Source organism: Polyodon spathula, chromosome 4 (genome assembly GCF_017654505.1).
Source record: "Polyodon spathula isolate WHYD16114869_AA chromosome 4, ASM1765450v1, whole genome shotgun sequence".
In the NCBI taxonomy this organism is placed as follows: Eukaryota; Metazoa; Chordata; class Actinopteri; order Acipenseriformes; family Polyodontidae; genus Polyodon; species Polyodon spathula.
In genome coordinates, this window is record NC_054537.1 from 75,845,643 (window position 1) to 75,870,517 (window position 24,875).

At 35.9% G+C, this 24,875-nt stretch overlaps 1 protein-coding gene across 1 annotated transcript in view; it reads right to left on the reverse strand.

Moving 5' to 3' along the window:
- Nucleotides 1-647: 647 nt before the first annotated feature.
- The window catches only part of LOC121313971 (androgen-dependent TFPI-regulating protein-like), a 30,237-nt gene continuing 6,009 nt past the window's right edge, over nucleotides 648-24,875 (reverse strand). The window contains 4 exon segments of the mRNA XM_041246740.1: nucleotides 648-988; nucleotides 12,875-13,026; nucleotides 18,110-18,225; nucleotides 23,275-23,376. Coding sequence (XP_041102674.1) covers nucleotides 648-988; nucleotides 12,875-13,026; nucleotides 18,110-18,225; nucleotides 23,275-23,376 — 711 coding nt within the window.

Below are 24,875 nucleotides of genomic sequence, written 5' to 3' on the forward strand. Positions count from 1 at the left end.
ACGATTCATTAAGTTTAGCTGAGTAAATTAGTTTAATTGAAACATGCAAAAGTAAGTACATATTTAGTTTTGATGTGTTTTTATTACACATTGCCATTGAAAAGATCCACCAGGGGCTACCGGTAGTTTAAATTCTGTTCCATTGCCAGCCCTGGATTATAAGAACAGTGTGGCTGAGGACCCCCTCTGACTCACTCTGTGAGAACCCTCCTAGAGCAAGGAATAAGGTATCATAGCGACCTGAGGTCGGGAGAATGAATCCTCACATACGCCCCCAAAGGATGGACCCCCAGCTCCCCGCAGAGACCCACACCGTGAGACAGATAATAGTCATGCCAATACATAACATAAAAGAGAAGCTGAGAAAAGAACGGGAAAAGAAAGGACATACAAGACAAACTCGAAGGGTTAGTTAATGTTAGTGATAGTCGTTATGTGATTACCTGCTGCTAAAACCCTTCTAGAGGGGAAAACCTCTGGTGGTTCAAGTGGACAGGTAGCACCCACTCCGAGCATGGGGAGGGGACTAAATTTAAATGATATGAATATTGAATGCTTGTTTGCTTGTGCTGGAGGATGAGATGTAGGGAAAATAAGAAGGAAGTCTTCCATTAAATGGAGCAGAAAGGCAGGAAATTGAGGAGGATCTAACAGACAGCTTCTGATAGAGTGTCGAATATTTTTGGGCTGCTACGGCAGCGGAAACTGAGCTGGGTGGCGAAGTAGTATTTATTGTTCCAGCTAATCCTGAACAAGTGGTGTAATTTGGGGTGAATCGTCATGACCTTGGATGCATCCGATATGTCTGCTTTGGCCAGCCATGAACCTTGACCTGCGATTTTTATGAGTTTGATAGCGTCTGATATTTTGATATAGTGTAGTGAAAACTGATTGTGAGGAATTAGAGAGTTTGTGAACTGCTTGTGAGGTTTCCTCAAGGAGCTGAGAGGTCGATAATGAGGCTCATTTTGCTTGCGGGTGGCGATGCCTATAGGGTTGATGTGAAAAGTTGGAAATGGAGGGGCTGGAAATGGACCGCCCAGAAAACTTTTGTCTATTTCTGTTTATATGTGAGATCTGACTATGTTAGGTTCTTTCAGAGCAGAGTGCAGATTTTTGCAGGTAAATGATGATGAAGGGATTTCGGAAAGTCCTGTGGTGAATTTGTGTGAGAGGCCATTGATGAAATATGAAGTTAATGCTTTGTCTGTGTGAAGTTGAAGCGCCTGTGATAGAGCTGGAATTTTGATTGGAGTGGAAATTAGGAGCATCTTTGAATGTCATTTGGGACATACTAGACAGATAGACTTGACAGTGTGTGTCACATGATTTTACGGTGACTGACAGGTCCCCACAGTCCACTGTGTGGTGATCCAAGCCAGATGTTGTTAGTGAAGCCAAGTTGTACTCTGGAATTTCGATAGGGGGGACTTGGACTGAGGTACCGGAAGAGGAAGGTGTTGCTGGATAGGAGATTGCACTTTTTTACACAGATAATTGTGAGGGTCTGGAATCAACTCTCCAATAATGTTGTTGAAGCTGACACCCTGGGATCCTTCAAGAAGCTGCTTGATGATATTTTGGGATCAATAAGCTACTAACAAACAAACGAGCAAGATGGGCCAAATGGCCTCCTCTCGTTTGTAAACTTTCTTATGTTCTTATGTTCTTATTGCTGGCATGGTAGATATAGCTGCTGTTGCTGAAGGGGTGCCGTGAGTTTCAAGATTGTCCAATCTGGTGTTGATAATGGATATGGAATTGGCAATGGGATAAATGAGATCTTTTAAATCCTCGTAAATAGTTTGGTGCAATTGCAAACGCTGGTCTTGTATTGCTGCTGAGAACTGAACTGGCTCTGCAGTAGGGGGAACAGTGCGTAGGGTGGGGGGGAAGCTACCTGAAGCTGCTTGCAGTTGAGGAGGAAGTACAGGCTTGGTAAACATTAATGAAGTTGCCACTGGATGAAACAATTCACGAGAGCAGGTAGGAAACTCTGAATCGTGGTCATAGGCGTCTGAATTAGATGAAAGAATAAAGTGATGTCGATTAGGCATGATGATTCTGTCTCCGCCAACTGAAATGTTAATTCCTTTAACAAAAGATCTGATTTCAGAATCAGTTTGGAAGTCTAAACTTTGGCTGGAAAGCAAAACGCTAGACAGGGAAGGAGTGTGAGATTGGGGTTTTAAATAGGAGGTTACTGACGATAGACGTTAATTAATTAAGCTACCCAGCTACCACCCCCCCGAATTTCACGCTAAGGCTAACATAAGCTATGCTCAAAAGTGAAAATGAAGAATGAGTCATCCTGCCTACTTTGGCTATAAATATCTCTATAGCCTGATGCTGTGCATTCCTTGATGTTTTTAGTTTAAATTACATAACATGGTGTATAATTATATACAAATGTAAGATTAAAAAACATTTCCCTATTCACTTTAAAAAAAAAAAAAAAAAAAAAAAGATCTATAATCCAGTTAGATGCAACATCATATTGTTCAAGTATTGTTTTTCACAGTGTTTTCATCCGGGAGTGAATAAAGTACAGTACGTTTACAAGAGCAGTAAAACCACAGAGAGTTGGTAGCTTTAACAAGGACTTGGATCCAAAGTGTCCTGTGTTCAGACCCGTAGGGTAAACCTGTCTTCTAGATTTAATGTACAGTCCTGATATCTGTGTTCCAGCCATTTAATGTTAAAAATGACTTTTATAGTAGTATTTATTATTCACATTATCTCCCAGTCTGCAAAGGAAAATCCTCAAACACGCTGTTACTTTAACATAAATGCAACACTCTTGTAGTTAGATAACGTGATTAAAATGTGAATAACCTATTAAAACATGAGTTTTGAACAAAACTGGAAAACTCAAAGCAATGAAAAACCTTATTTTTAATAGGAATAGTGGGTGAGGGAGGTTACTGTATATGGCAGTAAACACTTAATGAGTTAATATTCCCTGTAGTGGAAAGGGTACATGTTCTATTTCTTTCATTAAAAATATCAGAGGTTCAGCAAAAAAATAAGTGCAAAGGTAAATGAAAAGTATAAAACAATTTGCAACTTAGTGGAAGGCAGGAGCCATTTATTTGTAACGGTTTCTTGTTAGTCTTGTATCATAAATGATTTTTCTTATTCTTTTTAGAACATATATTTAAGGCAATACAAAATTCTTAAATGTTTGGATGCAGCTTTTTATATCACATCATTAATATAAAAATGTTCATTTTGAAAACGAATCAAGCCATTTTACTGTTTATGAAACGTGTGCTAAACAGCTTCACTACTATGGTGAAGGCTAGCTTAAACTAGTTGTTCCATTTCATAATTCTTCTATTAAAAACACACATACCTTACATTTAATTCACAGCAAATGCATACATTGTCTGACAGTCATTTAGAGACATGTGTTTTCTGAAAGATAGTATATAGTGCATTCTTGCAAGAGGTGCAGCCAAGCAGAAAACACAATTGGCCAATTTGTGCCTGTAACCTGACTGCTCAAGCTACCTATGTTGCACTGAGAGGGGGGGGGGGGACATGAACTCTAATTTACATTTTTGTTTTCAACACCAGATGGTGGTAGAGTTTTTTTACTGTAATTTCTAATTGTAATTTCATGGTGCAGCTTCAAAAATCTCCTCAGAGGCACGCTTTGTTTTTTGAATTATGATCAGTAAAGATATACCATTGGCGTCTATACTTGCGGACTTCCTGTGTTAAAATGTATGCACTGTACTCCTAGGTGTTACCATAGAACCATAGACAAAGTAATTTGCCTCATGAGAAAATTAACCAGAGATTTAAGTCTCAAAAGAAGTTGCCAGCTAATCTAAATTGATACCTAGAATACACTTACAGACAGAGAAAATATCTTATTGGTACCCTGTGGTTTCAAATAGTCAATTATCTGTTATTAAAAAGCTCCCTCTTTATTTTGTACCCATGTTCATATCTAAAACTCTTTATGTGTGTGTGTGTGTGTGTGTGTGTGTGTGTGTGTGTGTGTTTGTGACAAAGTGCCCTCCCCTGTGTATATTATCTGTTATGTTGCGTGTGGTTTGTTAAATGTTGGTGTATAGTCATTGGTACATGGGATATAAACGGGTCTGTGTAACACGAGTGTTTAAAATGTATATTTGTATTTAGCACGGGATTAAATTAAAGTAGTTAATATGTGAGCACGAGGTTGCACATAATTAATTCACATGCTGGGATTCAAGTGAATAATTAATTAGTAATTGAATCCCAGCACAACAGTATATATAGATGCACGCTTTACTCACTCGCGGTTGGGTGTTCGGTGAGTGGAGAACGGGAGAGAGAGGAGGAGAATTAGAAGTAAATATCAATTGCTATTGCATGCTGGTGGGACCAGCACGATACTTGTTTATTTATCTGCTCACCGTGTTTGTTAGTGTGTCTGTCCGTGCACCGTGTTTGTCTGTATAGACCGTTTTGTTTGTCTTTTTATTTTGGCGTAGAGTGCCGTGTCCTGTTTCTGTTTGTTTAAACCCTTTTATTTTGCAATAAACTGGCGCAAGCAAGCGCCATCATCATTTCACATCATCTGTCTTTGTGTTCATTCCTTTTCCTGGTTCTGACGCCGTCTCTGTGACAGTGTTGTATTGTTCTTATTTTGTTCCTAACCAGCCAGTGGTCTATTGTATACTGGTGCCCTTGTAGTCATTATTGTATATTGTAATTGGTCTGGACCTAGTGTTTAGAGAACATGCAGAATCTCTTCATCAAATTCTTCAACATTGTGTCCAAGAAATTGAATTGTTTTTATAACTCAAATCCTCAGTGACAAGCAGGCTTACCACCACCTATAGTTATTTATTATTTAAAAGGATGCAATTTGTATGTATTGAGCAAAACCCCCAAATTATGTAAAAACTTGAAGTCACTCTTTATTTAAACCTTTAACTGTTTAAGTCCTAATTTTAATAATGCTGAGTAGATTTCACGTAATAAAGCTCAGGTACTAAAAAAGTGAGTCATACTTACATAGGACACGTAGCTTCACAGATCTAAACTGAACATTCATGTTTGAAATTGATAAAAGTGAATTCATTTACTGTAATACACTTACTACAGGAGTTGTCAACCGGCAAGTCACATGTCAATCTGTTATAGGTTTTTATGTTTATTCATGTTGGAAATACCCAGACCCACAAACACATTGACCTTGACCTTGCAGTAACTAAGAATTTTGGAACTTCACATAATGCAATTGATTACTTTGTCCCCATTATGCTTTTTCAGGTGCATAATAAAACACAGAGACAAAGAGAGTCTTTGCTTACCATTTTCATGTAGGATTTTCTTTTTAGCTTCACATGCAGTACATTGTAATACACACTACTTAAACACTTCAGGCATTTACTAAACCTAGGTCGAAAACAAAAGGTTGCTAAAAAAGTCATGTAACATCCATGTTTTCAAATTTTTGTTTTTGTTTCAATTTTTGACCTATTTTTTGCAGTGAGATATGATATATATATTATATATATATTATAATATATATATATATATATATATATATATATATATATATGATATCATATATATATATATGGCATCTACTATACATAGTGTTTTGTGAATCCTGCTTTCATTTTTATAATGTCTAAGAACGTTAGTTAATAGCGTCGCCAAAATTGTGTATCATGTATTTATGGTCTACTTTCTATGTTCAGAAAGGCTTCAATTAAAATGAAATGACAAATGTTTTTCTTTGAAGAAATGTAATTGATAAATTCAACACTATTGAGTATATAGTAGTTATTGATGATACTTTCTCAGTTCAACAAAAACCAAATGAATGAATACTAATCAAAACATACTCCAAGGAATTGTATTTGAGTGTAACATTCCCTTATAAAAGTTTATCACAGTAAATTTGCAATGTAATTGTGTGTTTTTTACATGCGCTTCCCATGGTAATACTATACATTTCCCAAAGTTTATCGTCATTTGCTATTTTTAAAATATGTTTCACCATACCTCTCCTGGCTTTAAGGGTTAACAAGATAGTTGGTCTGTGCAGCTTTAAAGTAACTGTAACACAGCTGAGAAGGAAAGAATGTTTATTTTCATTTATAATAACAAATCAATCTAAATGACTTCTCTACACTGGGAAAAGTTGTGTAGTTTCAGTATTTACATTGAAGCACGTCTCCAGTTAAGATGTGTTACAAGCTCAAAATACATCACCAAGGCAATGAATAAAATACAGAATGTGCGGTGGCTTCTTAATAAACAAATGTACCACTTCAGAGTTTGTAGTAGGTTTCTTATACATTACGACATATCATCCAGTTACTGTGCTCCGCATATTAGTTCAACTTCTTATTTTATATACAATAATTCCAGGCATATAGGCTTTTCAAACTTCAGAAACAATACGTTTTATTTACTTACATCCATGGCAGTCAAAAGTTTCTTTACAACTCAAATTTAACAATACTGCCTTAACTAGTATTGTTAAATACCAGAATGCCATATTACAAAAAATAAATTCTGTAGGCATTACTAAAATAACAGTGGAGGATGAGTCCTCACTGTATATGAGACTTTTTCTTTGGTGCTCCTCAGAATATCGTTCCATCTTTTCTTAAGCTCCTCCACCATTCTTTTGCCTACACTTTAAAAAGTAAAGGCTCTCGTTAGAACCTTGCTTTGCCACTGTGGGGAGATCTTTTTAGGTGCTTCTAAGAATCTTTTTTACATAGATTCTATTTTCTCTATTTGTAGACTTTCTGTTTTGTCATGTAAGCTATGAAACATGTATTGAAAATTGGTGTTTGCAAAACAATACTGTACTAGTATTATAAACCCGTAATTTACAAACTGACTTGATTAGAAGGGTTAAAAATGGAACCCTATGCAAAATGTTATTAACTGTTTCTTTGTCCTTGAAAACAATGTCTCCTTCTTACTGCAGACAAGTCTCCCACATCACCTGGCCTTTTATATAGCCTACTGTCTGACTGCTGCAAATTAACACCTGCTTTTCAGAGTTCTTAAAATAATCACGCAAATACGAGGCCCACAATTACCGGCAGCTTTAATAAATTAGACGGAATATTTAATAGACCACATTTGCAAAATCCCCTCCAAATTTTAGCTGTTTCGTTCAGAAACGCCCCAGAATTACATATGCATATATAGAATTACATATGCATCAAGGGCTAAAGCGCACAGAGACATTATCCCCGCAAATCACGTTTTATTGCATGTTTATGCCATTGCGTGTGTTTTATAAATCCCATCCAAGAATTCAGAACCCTCAGCGCCTGTTTTACAGTCTTAAAACATGCACAATCCTTTTATAAATCTGGGCCAGATTTGAAGGAAAACAAAACATTTTAATCAATTAAAAATCCCCAAAAGTGAAATCATCTCAAAGTCTGACACTCACATTTATTTTATGAATCATGTTAGAGGATGAAACTACTGAGCTCTGTAAGAAAATGTTGTTTTACTATCTGTAGAAGAAACTGTGTTGCTATTTCAGCTGTTAGCCGATGGCATGCTGTTGCTTGTCTGCATTGCTTCTTGTAAGCCCTGGGGCTAGTTTGTGCATTGTGACAGTCACCTTCACATCTGGTCTTGGTGAAACAGAGAGGTAATGCTGGCATTTTTTTTTTCTTTTTTTTTTTTTTTTTTGCATGCTGGTAAAATGCAGTACAAATTTATCAGTTGCCTCAAGCTTGTGTGGGCGATCAATCTCCAGAGATTAGTTTTTCTAGTTGATCAGAACTTACCTCAAGTCTGACGTCAAAGCTAGAGCCTACGTGGAGAAATTCAGAGCTATCACGTCACATAAACGTTTGTGTCTCTTGTATCATCCGTGGCAGGAAAGTTCAGGCATTTGCAAAATGTTCAGTGATTAAAATAACTCGTTAGGAGGATAAAAGCCAATAATATGATACAATCAAACTGCAACATAAGGACAGAACACATTGCAACATTGCGTTTTTATTTTACTCTGTAGTACATAACTAACTTAAACAATTTCCATATCCATGAAGAGACATTCCACCTTCAGTACTGTTTTTTATATTTAACAAATTAAGCTAATTGAATGTTAAATAATTAAAACTCCAAAATGCTTATGTAAGTTACATCTGTTGTGATCCTTTTTGCACTTTTCCAGTGATCATATCTTCCCATCATGGCAACTCACAAAGGAAAAAGTGCTTTGTCACTGAGATTTTCCAAGCTGACACTTTTTATTTCCTTTTCATCTTGCATCAGGTTTCACCTGTCAGCAAAAAGTAAAATGTACGTCATATACTAACAGGCCTGTGGATGTTTCAATCTAATATTAAACAAATACAATGGATTTGTCAGGTACAATCCAAAGAGGTTTAAACAACTGAAAAAGATAGATGCTCCTGAAAAAAAAGCTCTCCAAAGGTAATGAAGTTTCAGAACAACAGCAAAGCAATAATTCCGTAACAGTCAACAGTACCAAACTGGTAATCATTGGCAGTACCATGGTACTAAAATAGGATCAATGTTACTTATCTGGATCATGTAGGAGGGAAAAACAGGGATCGTGTTCCGTCATTGGATTCTCGGGTGCATGCCTGTACTTGCAGGAGTCGCTCCACCTGTGAAGTGTTGCCAGTGAGTTTTGTTTACAGGGGATCTTAGCTGCAGATTGGTCGCTGCGATTCCTTAACCGGCTGGTGGGCATGTCCCTTTTCTGGAACCAATCCCTGAACAGTATAGATATTATACCATTTATTGGAATCTGGGCATTTGATAGATAATGTAACATATGTAAGCGTGTTGATTTTTTCTTTGTTTTGTTTTTAATGTTTTTGTTATGTTTTTTTAATATAATGTAAAAAATAAAAAAAGGTTGTTCATAAGAAGCCCATAAGTGTTACTTATGTTTGCATGAAAAACAATATATATATATATATATATATATATATATATATATATATATATATATATATATATATATATATATATATCAATTCTCAGTTCTTGTACGTAATTTTTTGCTATTAAACTTAAGCAAGTCAGTTGGTCTTCTTTCATTGATTGACTTTGCTCTGTGAAAATTTGTCCATATGAAGAAACACTTCTTTCAGCATCCACAGAATTAGTAACAGCTGACTAATCTAGTTCAACCTTTCTGCTAAATTAGGAAATAGTTTTGTATTTCTCCACAATTCGGTCAAGGAAATTCCACTACTGTTTCCTTTTGCATATAGCTGATATCCCTCCATTTCTGATTTACAGTAAGTATCAAACCCTGGAATACAATCTAACAGGAGGGGCTACAAACATGCCGTGGGTCTAAAATCCTTACTGCCTTTAGAAATTTGTGAGCTCGTTGTAGTAACTCATCAATTTTTCAAAAACTTAATGGAAAGTTTTAAAAACACACTGCTTGTTTATTCTGCCATCTGTGCTGTGTAACTGTTATGCCAGTGCTGGGCATGTATTTATTAATTCTGCAACTTTATTACACATTTGATCAGTAGTGTGCAGATGACACTAAAAAGGTAGGGGCTCATGGAGAAAAAAGGATCTCATTGCTTGAAAGCATTGTTGACAATATTTTTATGATTGAGAAAAAGGACACTTTTGGGGCGTATGGGCAGGAAGGCAGGGGCTTAAAAACAGGTTCTTGGCACAATAAAATGGGGACCAGTGATAATGTTAATAAAGCTTTAATAAAGTAAGACCATTGATTTTAAAGCATTTGGTTAACACCCCTTTGAAAATAATGCATCATTGTAGCTCAGAAAATATTGCTTTTCTCTCAAACTGAAATGAGTGGTGTGAATAGACTGTTTGAGGTCAGGTGCCTAACTGAATAAATGCCCCTCAAACAGAGATGTATTGATTTCTCTTGGCTCTTGTTCAACCAGCTGCAACTTGTTGGCAAGTTCTATTGGCTGCTTGGCCTGGAAATGTGGCAAGGCTTCAGATTTCCGTTACACAGGCAGTGCAAAAACAAACCGTGCTTAAGAATTAAGTGCTGTAATTCAGAGTTTTTGTGTGTGTGTGTGTGTGTGTGTGTGTGTGTGTGTGTATATATATATATATATATATATATATATATATATATATATATATATATATGTTTGCTATTCAGTGTGGTAGTATGTGGTTTAAGGTTTTTTTTTTTTTTTTTTTTTTTGTCAGATAATTCCTTTTATATGCCATATATTGTAATACAATGTGTGATGTCCAATATGCAGCGCATCAGCTCTCTGCTCTCTAAGTCAAGCACCAAGGCTTCCTCTAGTAGACTTATTACCTGCCAAACATATTTTTGCATTGCAGCTTAATTTTCAAATAGGTTATGTTAGTACGCCAAGAATGTACCACATGCAATAAATGGTTAAACAACAACAAAAAAAAAAAAAGTTTCCCCAGTCTACCAAAAAAGGGCTTCCTTCTACCAGGCAGCGGGCCATGGATACAAACATTGAGAAAGCTGGAAACAGCTTATTCTGTTTGTTTGTTTTTTAAAGCATGTGCCCCAGGGGTGCCAGCGTATTGCTAGATTAGTGTTGCATTATGATTTGTGTTCCTGTGAACTGGGAACTTGAAGTATCCAGCAAAATATGTTCTGTGTATTATTTGCATGAGATGTAATCTCTTTTTTCTTAAAATGAATGGCATTTTAGGGACCATACATTTATGAGACAGTGATGTATTCATATTATCTAATTGGTGAAGGGTCTAACAACAGATGCAGTTTAGATCACTAAAATGGGAGCTGTTGTGTTCTAAGGTTTTAAAAACAAACTCTCCAGAGTGTCATTATAAAAGTCTCTTTGGTGTAATTTTGTCTTTAAAAAATATATGACATCACAAGCACTTCAGAGCTATTCAATACACCTCCATTTAAATAATTGAAATAGACCCCAGAAACTTTAACATTGTATTGTGCTGTCTTGTGACAATATGGTACAGGAAACCAGAAGATACAGTAACCTATGGCTGTTGTGTGCAATGTGTAACTATAGCAAGCCAATTTAGTAAAGAACACATTTAGTCCTTAAATAGAAAAAAAAAAAACATACAGTATAACTTATATAGTAGTTGCATTAGCTGTGTATGTAAATGTAATGTGTTGTTATACAAGAGAGGCATGTAACAAGGATTATAACACAAAGCAGCTCAGTTTAGCATGTTATGTGGTCTTGTGGGTTATACCAGTATTTTACACTTCTATTCACAGGTGGGAGCTTGGAGTCCTGGGTGCTCCTGGGGCAGTTTGTTAAAACATTTATGCGCACATCAGTTCAATGTGACGTGTTTACAGTGGTTTATGTGTCCTGGAGCCACAGATTCTTCCGGAGCATTTCTCATTGGATGAATTGACAACCTGCCTGCTATTAACTTCTTAATCAGAAAATCTGTATTATGTTTGAGAATTTATGAATACATATGATTACTGTGTTTCACTATGGTAATACCATAGCAGAGTGTAGTAAAGCATAGTATAAGTGAAAGCTTAGTGTTAATGAATGCACAGGCAATCTTTTTAATAATAATAACTTTTTTCTGTATTAAAAGGCCAAAAGAGAACTTTATGACCATCCTAAACTATAAGAAAGGCTGTTAAATTACAGTAGTAGACAGCTAACAGTGGAAATCAAAAAGGACAAGACATCCTATTTCCAATTAGAACCACATTTCACTTGGCTGTCAGAAATGGCTAGCCATTGCATTGCTATGGAATGAGAGATGTTGATTCGGCAAGTTTACTTTTGAAACAACAAAAGGAACCTTTGTACCTATTGCAGTAAGAGAGCTGAGTCAGTTTTCAGGACGTTACAACATTTCTCACGTCATAGAAGTGACAAGACAGGTATGTTAAGGTGTGGCTGTGGTCTCCAAAAAAGCCACCTAGGAAAAAGTCATGAATAATGAATGAGGATCGGAAAATTGAATTATTTGTATATTTTTTACATGAACTCAAGTCATAAGAGTATAACTTCTATACATACATGTGGTAATACTGTGCCATGGTTTACTCTAGAAAACCTTATTAAAATTATCTTATCAAAACAATCTTAAAGTTGGCCACATCCTTTGACGATAGCATGTCAGCCTTCAAAACCCCTATGCACAAATAACAAAAACAAATTCGCTTTGGAAAAGGGATAGTTTTTTATCAAATGCAATCAACAAAGAATGGTTATTTCTGACCCACTGGGTCTTGTTTTGTATATAACACATTGGTGCATAAGCATACTAACCCAGCCCTGGAAACTATATGGCCATGTGGTTCAATATACAGTTAAAATAAATTCAGCCAGATAAGACAACATGTTTTGAACACTGTTCAGTATCTGAAGCCCTGCATGGATCCTTTGGCAGTAGGTAAGAAGATACCATCCAAATCAAGGCCATACAAATAACCAACTCATCACAACCAAGACCATAGAAAATTATGTTTGCCTACAAAGCACACAAATAAAAAACAAAACAAAACAAAAAAAAAACATGTGGACTTGGAAGAGGCTTAGACAGCTACCATCAAACTAATTGTTTTACAACCAGAAGATCAGTAACGATAACTTCCAAAAAGAACATAGAGTCATGCCATTTAATTGCATTCCAACCCAATTTAACCCCTGATTCTAACCCCGGCCTCTAGTGTTCTAAACATATTCTTATAACAGTTGCCTTCTTTGGAACAAAGGAGTATCGGAATCAAGTTTATTTATAATGGTGTGTTCATTCTTAAAGCTCTTTACTACAAATCACCATTAGCATGAGAATAAATAAAGTTACCATACCAGAAATAAACACAGGCATATAATCTTATTCTTTTAAAAATGTCATTAAAAAATTATTAATGGGCATGGCAGTGACTTACCCCAGACGTAACAGTTTAGTGCTTCTCCAAAGAGAAACAGGGACATCACAAGTCCAACGCTAACCAAGAACAAAGCTGCCAAACCCAAAGGGCTAAACTTTCCGAGGAGAGGATAAACCCAAATGCCAACTGTGAAGTAAATCCAGCAGACCCTGTGAAGCATTCATTCACAACATTACGATGAAGTCACAACATTGTAAGTACAATCTTGCACAGACTGGTAACCTCATTTTATATTAGCCTAAAACAGTGAGTCCATACTGGATATGCCAAGGCAATGTCATTGTGTCCCAGCAATACAGGTTGTTAGAAAGTCAAAAAATCGATTTATTAAAGATTACTTTAAGTTTTAAGAGTTAATGTTTCAAGTGTTTAAACATTGTTAGTGCTAAAAAAAAAACTGGCATAACCTAGCATATCATTTTAGTTATGGTGCTGCTATCCTGATAGTGGCTTTTAATAATAATAATAATAATAATAATAATAATAATAATAATAATAATAATAATAATAATAATAATAATACAGAAATGATGAGAATAGTAAAATGCTAACAACCATCAGCTATCTTTGTTGTTTTGTTATCTGATTTTTAAACACTGCTATAAGAATACAGCAGCATACCAATTAACTTGAAATCCTTGGTATGGAGATTGGGCTGTTATGCGTAACAGAGATTAATAGACGGACCTTGGTTAAATAAAAAGATTTGGGAACCCCAGGATACAAAGCTAATAGATTTGCATAAACTAGTAAGTATGCTAGAAATGGAGCTGGAAGAAGTGAGACAGCAACAGGATCTTGAGGAACTGGCACACCCACAATTCATGGAAGTCTGCATCACCCCTAACAGAATGAAAGCCACCAGGGAGATAGAAGGTCAGAACAGCTGGGTTCAGGTAGGCAGAAGCAGGGAAAAAAAGAAATTTCCTCAAACACAACCACCAGAAATCAAAACAACCAACAGATTTGAGTCACTTCAGAATTTTGATGAGCAGAACCAACAACAAGAGAATGAAAGGAACAACATCCAGGACCCTACTGACAGTGGTGACCAGACAGCAAAAAGAAGGGAGGTCATGATTGTTGGGGACTCCATATTGAGAAACACAGCAAGTTCAATTCGCAGTTTGGTCCCCCTTACTACAACAGTGTGCTGCCTTCCGGGAGCCTCAGTCAAGCACATCACTGAGAACGTGAACAGGCTCCTAGAACGAACAGGAGACGACCCGGTAGTAGTCGTCCACATCGATACAAACAGCATTGGAAGAGACAGACCAAAATCCCAGGAAAACAAATTCAGAGAGCTAGGAAGGAAATTAAAAGAGAAAACCAAAACTGTGGTATTTTCTGGTATACTACCGGCACCTTGCAAAGGACCATATGGACAGCTGGAAATAATTAATCAAAACACATGGCTGAAGACGTGGTGCACACGGGAAGGCTTCACCTATCTTGATCATTGGACCACATTCTACAACGAGGACTATCTGTATAGACGGGACGGACTGCACTTAAATAACAAGGGAACCAGTCTACTTGGAGAATAAATCCTCGAGCAGGTTCAGAAGCATTTAAACTAGAAAGGAAGGGGAGAGAAATCAACAAAAAAACAGAAGGGAGACCGCATCAAAACAAGAACAACAACTCAGGTAAGACAACCATTAAATGTATTTATCTAAATGCTAGAAGTATCAGAAACAAAATTCTAGAACTTGAAGCTACTGCACTAACAAGTAACTATGATGTGATAGGTGTTACTGAAACTTGGTTGTCTGAGAGTGATGGGGACGAATATAATATTTGTGGGTATACACTGTATAGGAAAGACAGGCAGGACAGAAGAGGAGGAGGGGTAGCGCTATACATAAAAAACAGTCTTGAAGCCCAGGAAAACCTGGAAAAAGAAAATAAAGCCAAATCAATATGGGTCAGAATAACTGACAAAAATTCAAAGGGCATAATAATAGGAGCATGCTATAGACCGCCAGATTCAGACGGTGAGCAAATAATCTGTTATACAATGACATTAGAAATGCGTGTAGCAAAGGAGAAGCCATACTAATGGGGGATTTCAACTTCCCCCATATAAAATGGGAAAACCCAGTGGGTAGCACGAAGGATGAAATTGAAATGGTGGAAATGACAAATGACTGCTTCCTAACACAAATTGTCAAGGCACCGAAAAGAGAGGAGGCATGCCTTGATTTAGTCTTTTCGAAGACAGAATAACTAAAACAGAGGTCAGAGAACCACTGACAAACTCAGACCACAACATGGTCTTATTTGAAGTGTTTTTTAAAACCCCAAAAGTAATGACTAAAGCTAAGGTTTACAATTCTAGAAAAGCAAACTATGAAGGTATGAAACAGAGACTAACAGAAGTAGATTGGAGTAAAATAAAGAAAACACCCACAGAAGAAGGATGGTTGTTCTTCAAAAATGTAGTACTAGAGGCGCAAAACAATTACATCCCTAAAGTAGACAAATCTAAATGTAAAACTAAATTGCCAAAATGGTTTAATAGATCAATTAAAAAAAATATTCAGCGAAAAAAGGCACTTTATAGAGCATTAAAAAAGGACCAAAAAGAAAGTACGCAGAAAGAGTACACAGAACTGCAAACGCAAGTCAAAAAGGAAGTTAGAAAGGCCAAGAGAGAAATAGAAATGAACATTGCTAAGGGAGCTAAAACCAATTCCAAAATGTTTTTCCAATATTACAACAGCAAGAGAACATTCAAAGAGGAGATTAAATGTTTAAGAGATACAAATGGCAAAATCGTAGATGAAGAAAAAAAAATAACAAATATATTAAATGATTACTTTTCTCAAGTTTTTACAAAGGAAGATACTGACAACATGCCCCACATGTCATCCAGTTCCTATCCAGTTTTAAATAACTTTAGCATAACTGAGGTAGAAGTGTTAAAGGGACTAGGAGCTCTTAAAATAAACAAATCCCCTGGGCCAGATGAGATCCTCCCAGTAGTAATCAAAGAAATGAAGTCTCTTGACACAGGGGTGGTACCGACAGACTGGAAAATTGCAAAGGTAATACCGATCCACAAAAAGGGAAACAAAACTGAACCAGGTAACTACAGACCAGTAAGCCTGACTTCTATTATATGCAAACTTATGGAAACTATAATAAGATCCAAAATGGAAAATTACCTATATGGTAACAGGGTCCTGGGAGACAGTCAACATGGTTTTAGGAAAGGGAGATCGTGTTTAACTAACTTGCTTGATTTTTTTGAGGATGCAGCATTGATAATGGATAATTGCAAAGCATATGACATGGTTTATTTAGATTTCCAGAAAGCTTTTGACAAAGTCCCGCACAAAAGATTAATTCTCAAACTGAACGCAGTTGGGATTCAAGGAAACACATGTACATGGACTAGGGAGTGGTTAACATGTAGAAAACAGAAAGTACTGATTAGAGGAGAAACCTCAGAATGGAGTGTGGTAACCAGTGGCGTACCACAGGGATCAGTATTAGGTCCTCTGCTATTCCTAATCTACATTAATGATTTAGATTCTGGTATAGTAAGCAAACTTGTTAAATTTGCAGACGACACAAAAGTAGGAGGAGTGGCAAACACTGTTGTAGCAGCAAATGTCATTCAAAATGATCTAGACAAGATTCAGAACTGGGCAGACACATGGCAAATGACATTTAATAGAGAAAAGTGTAAGGCACTGCATGCAGGAAATAAAAATGTACATTATAAATATCATATGGGAGATACTGAAATTGGAGAAGGAATCTATGAAAAAGACCTAGGAGTTTTTGTTGACTCAGAAATGTCTTCATCTAGACAATGTGGGGAAGCTATAAAAAAGGCTAACAAGATTCTCGGATACACTGTGAAAAGTGTTGAATTTAAATCAAGGGAATTAATATTAAAACTGTACAATGCACTAGTAAGACCTCATCTTGAATATTGTGTGCAGTTCTGGTCACCTCGCTATAAAAAAGATATTGCTGCTCTAGAAAGAGTGCAAAGAAGAGCAACCAGAATTATTCCAGGCTTAAAAGGCATGTCATATGCAGACAGGCTAAAAGAATTGAATCTGTTCAGTCTTGAACAAAGAAGACTATGTGGCGACCTAATTCAAGCATTCAAAATTCTAAAGTGTATTGACAGTGTCGGTATTGACTTTTTCAGCCTGAAAAAAGAAACAAGGACCAGGGGTCACAAATGGAGATTAGACAAAGGGGCATTCAGAACAGACAATAGGAGGCACTTTTCTACACAGAGAATTGTGAGGGTCTGGAATCATCTTCCCAGTAATGTTATTGAAGCTGACACCCTGGGATCCTTCAAGAAGCTGCTTGATGAGATTCTGGGATCAATAAGCTACTAACAACCAAACGAGCAAGATGGGCCGAATGGCCTCCTCTCGTTTGTAAACTTTCTTATGTTCTTATGTAGATTAGTTACCCTTTCAGAATGCAGGTCAAGAAAGAACCACACATGATGGGACAGGTTTATTTACCAATACCAAATTCCTTCCAATCACTGTCTCTCCTATGTATCAATGATTGTATGACTTCCATAATTCAAAGGAAACCATGGGGCAAGTTTCTTATCCTCCTCAGTCCCTGTATCCATTTAAATAGATGTTTGGATTTTCAGTATAAAAGGTTTTTAGGTGCAGAAACCTAAAGTGCATTTAAATGGAGCCTTTATGGAACATTCTGGTGTGATTTATATTGTATTAAACAGTGCTTTTGTTAATCTTTGGAAACACTAAAGTATGACCAACTTATCCCTTTAATCAGGGTGAGGCAACCTCCGACTTGGTCAATTAAATAATTAAGGGTCTGGTTGGAAGAAAGTCCTGCAGTGGATTGTATTGGAAGAGCCAAGGTTACCTACCCCTGATTTAAAGGGATATCTTGCCCCAAGAAAGTGAATGTAGAAATGTAGTGACACATCTTTCAATTCACCTATGGCTTAAGGTCAAGAAAATACAATTTATTGAAAAAAACAGGGAGAGGGAACCCTCGATGAGACTAAGAAGTAAGATGCACTCCCTCTAACAACCTGTATTAACGCTCATCTGAACTGAAAAGGCAGTGAATGACAGAGTGGGCACCACCAGTAACAAGTCACTCCCTTTGGTGACTAGTTCATTTCACTGTGTAAAATTAGGCAGAACGGGTACATAAATATAGCTGAGAATCAACAAGCCAATATTTTAACAAGTCTTTCTCCTCTCTTACCAACTTATGTAGGCCACTGAAATGAGCACCAGAATGGCCAATCTATTTTTTCTCTTTGGATAGGTGTGTGGCTAAAGCAGGCTTTCTAACAGAAGCATTGGCAATACTATTGTGTGCTGCAATACAAATGTATAATTGTGGTTTATTGTACTGTGATAGTCAAATGGAAACGTTCCATTAGGTAGCTGCAAAAAACACAGACAGAATACAGGAATGCATTAGAGTCATTGTCTGTGTAGTCAAGGGCATCCAAGACCTTCACAGAAGAGAAAGACAAAGAAGAAAAAGAAGAAAAATATTTATACTACCACCATTTTGATCTTTGTGCCCTTGAAGGAATTCTTTATAGTCACCGAGTTTCTGGACTTTTAATAAAATACATACAATTTTATATTCATATGTAAACCTTTGGAGAAGTATTTGAGCGCAGTTCAATGAAGCAGGTATACTGGCAATATATTCCCCAGTGAAACTGACTGTGTTGAAGATTCCCTTTAACAATATTATGAAACCATCATCTCTGACACTGCATGTGGGTAATTTTAGTGAAGTCAGCTATTGGAAATTCATATTTTGGGGTATGTAAATGCCAGCAAGGACTAATGTATTTTAAGTTAGAGGACTGCATTTAAAACAACTCTTTAGATTTCAGATTGAAAAGCAAGCCAACAGATGTGAAAGTCTAATGTGTTAATAAACGGAGTTACCTACTGTAGCCCAAAAAATACAACTTATTTCAATGGGCTCCCTTAATACAGAGTGTTATGGTGAGTTGTTCAAAACCCCAAACATTATTAAATAACACCCACAGCTTGCTTGGTTACATACAGATCTGGGGGAGAACCTTGCCCACAAGCAACCCCTGAAAACCCTCCACCCGCACCCTTGTTTGCATACTGACCCTGGAGCAGCGAACATGAATTCCCACTGACATGAAGCACTGCACCGCCGCATAATGTATTGTCTCAATAATTACAAGATAACTACTTTGTAATTGCTGTGCAATTTGTGCCGTGTAAATAAACACATTACCCAGTATGCAACAGTCCAAATCAAAAAGCTGCCCTTGGTTAAAAAAGTACATATTAACCCCCAATGTTTTTATTTTTATCTTAGTGTGGGAAGAATATTTTCTCTGAGGCCGCTGAAACCCATTTTCAATGAGACCTGCTCAGACCTCAGTTGATTGAAGTGCTTTTTGTGCGGGGGCCAGTAGTCAAATCTACAATTCAGATGGGAAAGCCGTATGTATTAAGGAGGTGCATTCATTCGTTGTAGATAAACAGAGTTTACCTTTGTTTTGTTTAATATTCCAATTAATGTATTTAGGCTTGTATATGCAATGTTAGTATGAAAATTATTTTACATCTCTCCTCAGAAATTATAAAGAAAATATCTGCATTTCTACAGCAGACAAATGTTTAACACATTTGGAGCCTAGTGACCTAAAAACAACAGAAAAAAAACCTGAAAAAAACTAAAACAAATCTACAAAGAAATTGTAAAGAAATATCCCCAGCAAACATGGTTGCACATGTTTGTTACTCTGATGTAATATTCTCATGACCCCAAGCAAAGCCATAATTGTCATGTGTAAGTTGACCCCTTAACAATCAGGTGGATGTGCACAAAACTCAGCTGCCTCCCTTTGTGTATCTAGTGGGGCCACCTGGGAGTCTACAAACTGCTCTAACTTCTTGATTTCCTGCTGCTGGTCTAGCTGCTCTATCAGACTAGCTATCAGATCTTATTGCTTGTTTTCAACTCTGCAGCTAGTGCATAATGTACCAAACTGTTCCTCTGTACAAAGACCTGATATCTCTCCTACCAGATATTACACTCAGTGCACTGCACCAAATACACTCCTAGTTCTTTATACCCCTTCTCCGCTGGCACTTCCGATTCATGAGGGCTCACTGTGGTATAGGTACAAGTGGTTCTCCACTGGCTATTTGTCGAGCCGAGCAAGAACCAAACTGAAATTCTGGCCTCACAAGTTATATAAATCTGGCTCACAGCCGAGCCGGGCCGAGGGCGGGGTTAAGGATTTTCGTCATTACATTGCATCAGTCAGTTCACTCCAGAAAGACAAACAACAAACATGGCAGGCAGTGAGTGTGATGAGAGAAAAGTACAGCCTTAGGACGCTGAGGAAGTGGCAGGATCTAGAGTGTTAAGGAAGATCTGGAGTCGTGAGTCAGAAATGAGAAAGTTTATGCCTGAATTTCTGACAATTTGAAGCAAATGGGCATAAACCATGGGTACGGTACACTTAACTCACACACTCAAAAACACAAAATTCTACCAAACTTATCAACCTTGACCTTTATTATATTAATATTAAGAAAAGTAATGCAGAAAATAAAAACATTCTAAACTTATTTACAAAAATAAAGTAAAACAGAATACAGCTGTACCATACACACAACCACGGCTCTCGTGCACCCAAACAAAAACAACTGTCCTTAAACGGAATATCTTTGGCAAATCATATTTTTAAAACCTTCTTTTTTCCCCTTCAGCAGAACTAATTGAACTTTATTAAGTCACTATAATCAGTAGAATTTGTTGATTTTAAAGAAATTCCTAAATATATTTACAAAATATAGAGAGAACCTACAAAAAAATATCAGACAGAGTGAAATATTGGGTGCATTAAATTATCTTTATTGTAGAAGGCTTTTACGCAACTGAACGGCTGTTTAGTCTATCTGTCTGTCAATCTCTGGCAGCTGAGGTTTGTGCACGCCCACCTGATCGTTAAAAGGTTAAATTGCACATGCCAGCCATGTTGTCACGAGAATATTACATCACTGTAAGAACCATTGCGCAGCTATGTTTGATTGGGATATTTTCTTTATAATTTATTTGTAGATTTGTTTTTGTTTTTGTCAGATTTTTCAGAATGTTAAACTTGTTAAGCTTCCACACCTATAAATATGCACTTTAAATCCAGTTATATCGAATATACCAGCTACCTGATACATTTTATGCTGACTGTGCTTTAAAGGGAAAGCTTTTCATAATTGTTTAATGAGAATAGTGTTAAATATCACAGGTGCCTCTGTAAATTTGTTTTTGTTTTTTTTCAGAATTATTTTTTAAATCACTAGGCTTCAAATGTTTTAAACATTTGTCTGCTATAGAAATGTCATGTTTAGGATTAGGTCTAAACATGAAGTTCTGTGTTGCATAATAACAATTGGATTAGTGATAGACACAATTCTCTACAGCTCTGTATAAAAGGGCTAGTCTTTCCCTATTTATTCCCATGAAGCTGGTTGTGCCACTTTTTTCACTTTTTCAATGAGGAGGACATATATAAATTTATAGTATACTCAAATATTTATTTTTAAAACCATATGGTATGCTACATCTTTAACTGATTTGGGATGCTAAGTGGCTGAGGGTCTTGTTGAGATCTCTGTATACTTAAAGAGAAAACAAACGTGCACAAGGTGGTAGGGATCATAGCTAATTGTAATGGGAGTGGGCTGTTCTAGACACAAAATCAGTGATCCCTCAGCTGAAGAAATGTAATTGGAAATGTTCATACTAAAGTTGGGTATGTGCAAGTGCAGTAGGTTGAGCATCAAGTTTTATGGATCATAAACTTGTGTAATCTGTTTTGGGACCTAAATTTAGCACTGCTTTTAACCAGGCTGATTAATCCCTTTTTCCCACGCAAACACAGCTATCTCTGCCCACAAAAATAGAGATATAGTGATGTTTAAGACCAAAGTGCCTGTGAGTTTGGATGTTTACAGACTTAAAATCAGAAGCAGAGAGAGAGAGAGAGAGAGAGAGAGAGAGAGAGAGAGAGAGAGAGAGAGAGAGATACACAAAAGGTTTAAATGATTAAAAAATATTTATTTCAGGACTTTTTGGACAAAAGCTGTGTAAAAACAAAAGTCATCACAAACTTGTTATAGACAGAGAGATAGATGTTAATGATGAGTTTGGCAGTCAGGCAAACAGGTAAGAGGAACTTGTTTTTAAGATCCTTCAATGTTATATCATATGAACTAACCCATTATTTCCTACTTCTAATTTATTTCAATAAAATGTAAAAAGCAACTTGAAATATATCCCCATAGCTATTACATTCTCCTTGTTTAGAATCACTTTGAATATAATTTTCTATTTCAGTCCTCACAGCTCTATAGACATCCTCATGAGTGGAATAACCAAGCACTCCATGAAGTAATCTGTTATATAGCACATACAGTGTTTGGAAAAAGTATGTTTAAACCTAATTTAAACAATGGAATGTATTATTATTAATATGTTTGTTAATAAACACAAAACAGGGAACCTTACTACAGTATTCAAATTCATAGTAATACTATTATTATTATGTGAAAATAATTAGAATAAGGGAAACCCTAGGGTTCTAGGTTTACACAGAAATGCATGAACATATAAATAAATACAAATTCATATATACATACACAGACAAATACATATATACATAGATACATGTAAAAATATACTAGAAAATGCAAGCCAGGTATACAGAATATAATATAAATAAATAAAAACATCAATCAATCAATCAATCAATCAATAAATAAATAAATAAAAATCTTTATAGCTCCTGAGCCATGTAAGAAAAAGGGGGCCCATAGTTAATTCAACTCATTGTATTCATCCTGAAATCTTGCTGTGAGTCTCTCCATAGATGCTTGATCAAAATGATATTTAACCACTGGGGATTAATGTGTTTTTTTCAGTTTAATCTCTTTTAGCAATGGTAAGGGATAGAAATAAAACATTTTGTTTTAAAACAAGGTCACCTAGTAAACATACAGACAACGCTACAGGATAGACTTTAATCTCCACTTCTTCTTAGCAATGCAGGGTCATTTGGAACAATTAGATTTTCCATGTCATTCTGTCGGTAGAGTTAAATAATTGCACGATATACATGCCCAAAATGAGATCCGTTCAAAAAAATAAAAAAATAAATAAATTGCCTTGTGATATTTCATATCGTTATCAAGATGTTCTAAGTATTAACAAGATGTGTCACATTTTGAATACTGGGATTTAAATTTAGTAATCCTTTCCAGAATGAAACAATGTGAATTTATTACAATACATTCCAGATTTGTTCTAAAACAAGAATTGAATTCTATTCCTGAACAGTTTTTAAAGATACTTACCATTGAATGATTAAGCCAAGATGGAAATAGTTCATCGAAACTTTTGGGGTAAACCAGCTCTCTATCATATGTGAAGATTATCCAGAAGACTGCAACTACAAACTGAAATCAGAATTGAAGTAAAGTTAATATAGGAACTAAGATGCCAACTCTTTATTGAGGGACTCGCTTATGTGGTCTCTGAATAAATGTAATTTGCATTGTTGTGAATAAATACTTAAAGTTTGATAAAGTGAAATCAATTTAGACTTCTGTATTTACTTTCTTTAAAGTTACGACCTGAACGTATGCTTGTAACGATCATCTACTGTTGACATATAAACCCATATGGAGAAGTAATATATTGCAGTATATGTCAAAGCAAATACAAATATATTTAAAATACATGCTAATATATTGTCCTCTTTCCTAAATATATGCTGTATAGTGCAATATATATATATATATATATATATATATATATATATATATATATATATATATATATATATTTCTTTATATATTCTCATATATTTCAGAAAACAGTCAAAATATATTGCAGTACATTCCTACAAGATATATTTTATAGATGGCAGAATTCTAAGATATAGTTTGAATTTGATCAAAATATAATGCAATACACTCTAAAAAAAAAGGCTTCTTTCCATGCCGTGGCGTGCCACACTGTTTATGTGACATACACATTTTCTTTTGCATTTTGACCATTCTAAAATGTTATTCTGGGTCTAAATTTAATTTCTTACCGGACACTATATTTTACTAATACAGGAAAGCAAAGGAACACTTGTATATTGCAGTTTTGATTTATTATTAATTTGTATTTATCCTTTCCTGAAGAAGTTTAACACTTGATATCATCACACACAAGTCATTATTGTCTTGACACAAAACAACTTTATAAATGACAGGACCTCACAGTACAAGGAATCAGGAAACTAATTAACATATGGCCAGAGCAGCGCATGCTGGGACTGATCAATTGGACTTTCTATCAGCTCCGAAGGACATGTGGACTGTTCTGTTCCCCTTTTTGGAAGTTAACCCTTGTGTTATTATTTCAACTTGTGTGTACCACCGTCCTGTCCTGTCTGGGGTAAATGTGATGTGCTACGGTATAGTGTGTCTGAGTCGTTTGATGTGACCCCCCTGTCTCTCCCGACTGCGTGTTGAATTCCCTGACCTGTGTTCCCTGCTCTGCAGCTGTATGGGTTGGGTGAATAAAACTTGGATGATTTAACTCTGTTGAATATATCATCACTTCTGGAAAGAATGCATGTGTAGCAGTAATGATAGAATATAAATAAAAAATATTGTAAAAAATATATAATTTTATATATTTCAAAGTATATGCAAGCATACTTTGAAATATGTTCCCTTATATTTCATACTATATGTTGATATATATTTTAAAATGTATGTCTAAAAAATATTTAAATATATACAATTTATAGAAAAATTTTACTGTTTGCAAATGTGCATGTTTAAAGATACTTACTCGTTAACTGGAATGAGTTTTCGTGTTTAGGGTTTATCTTACTCACATTTAGCCAGGCGATCAATTTCACAGAAAAATAATATCTATAAATTTAGATTTTGAAGGC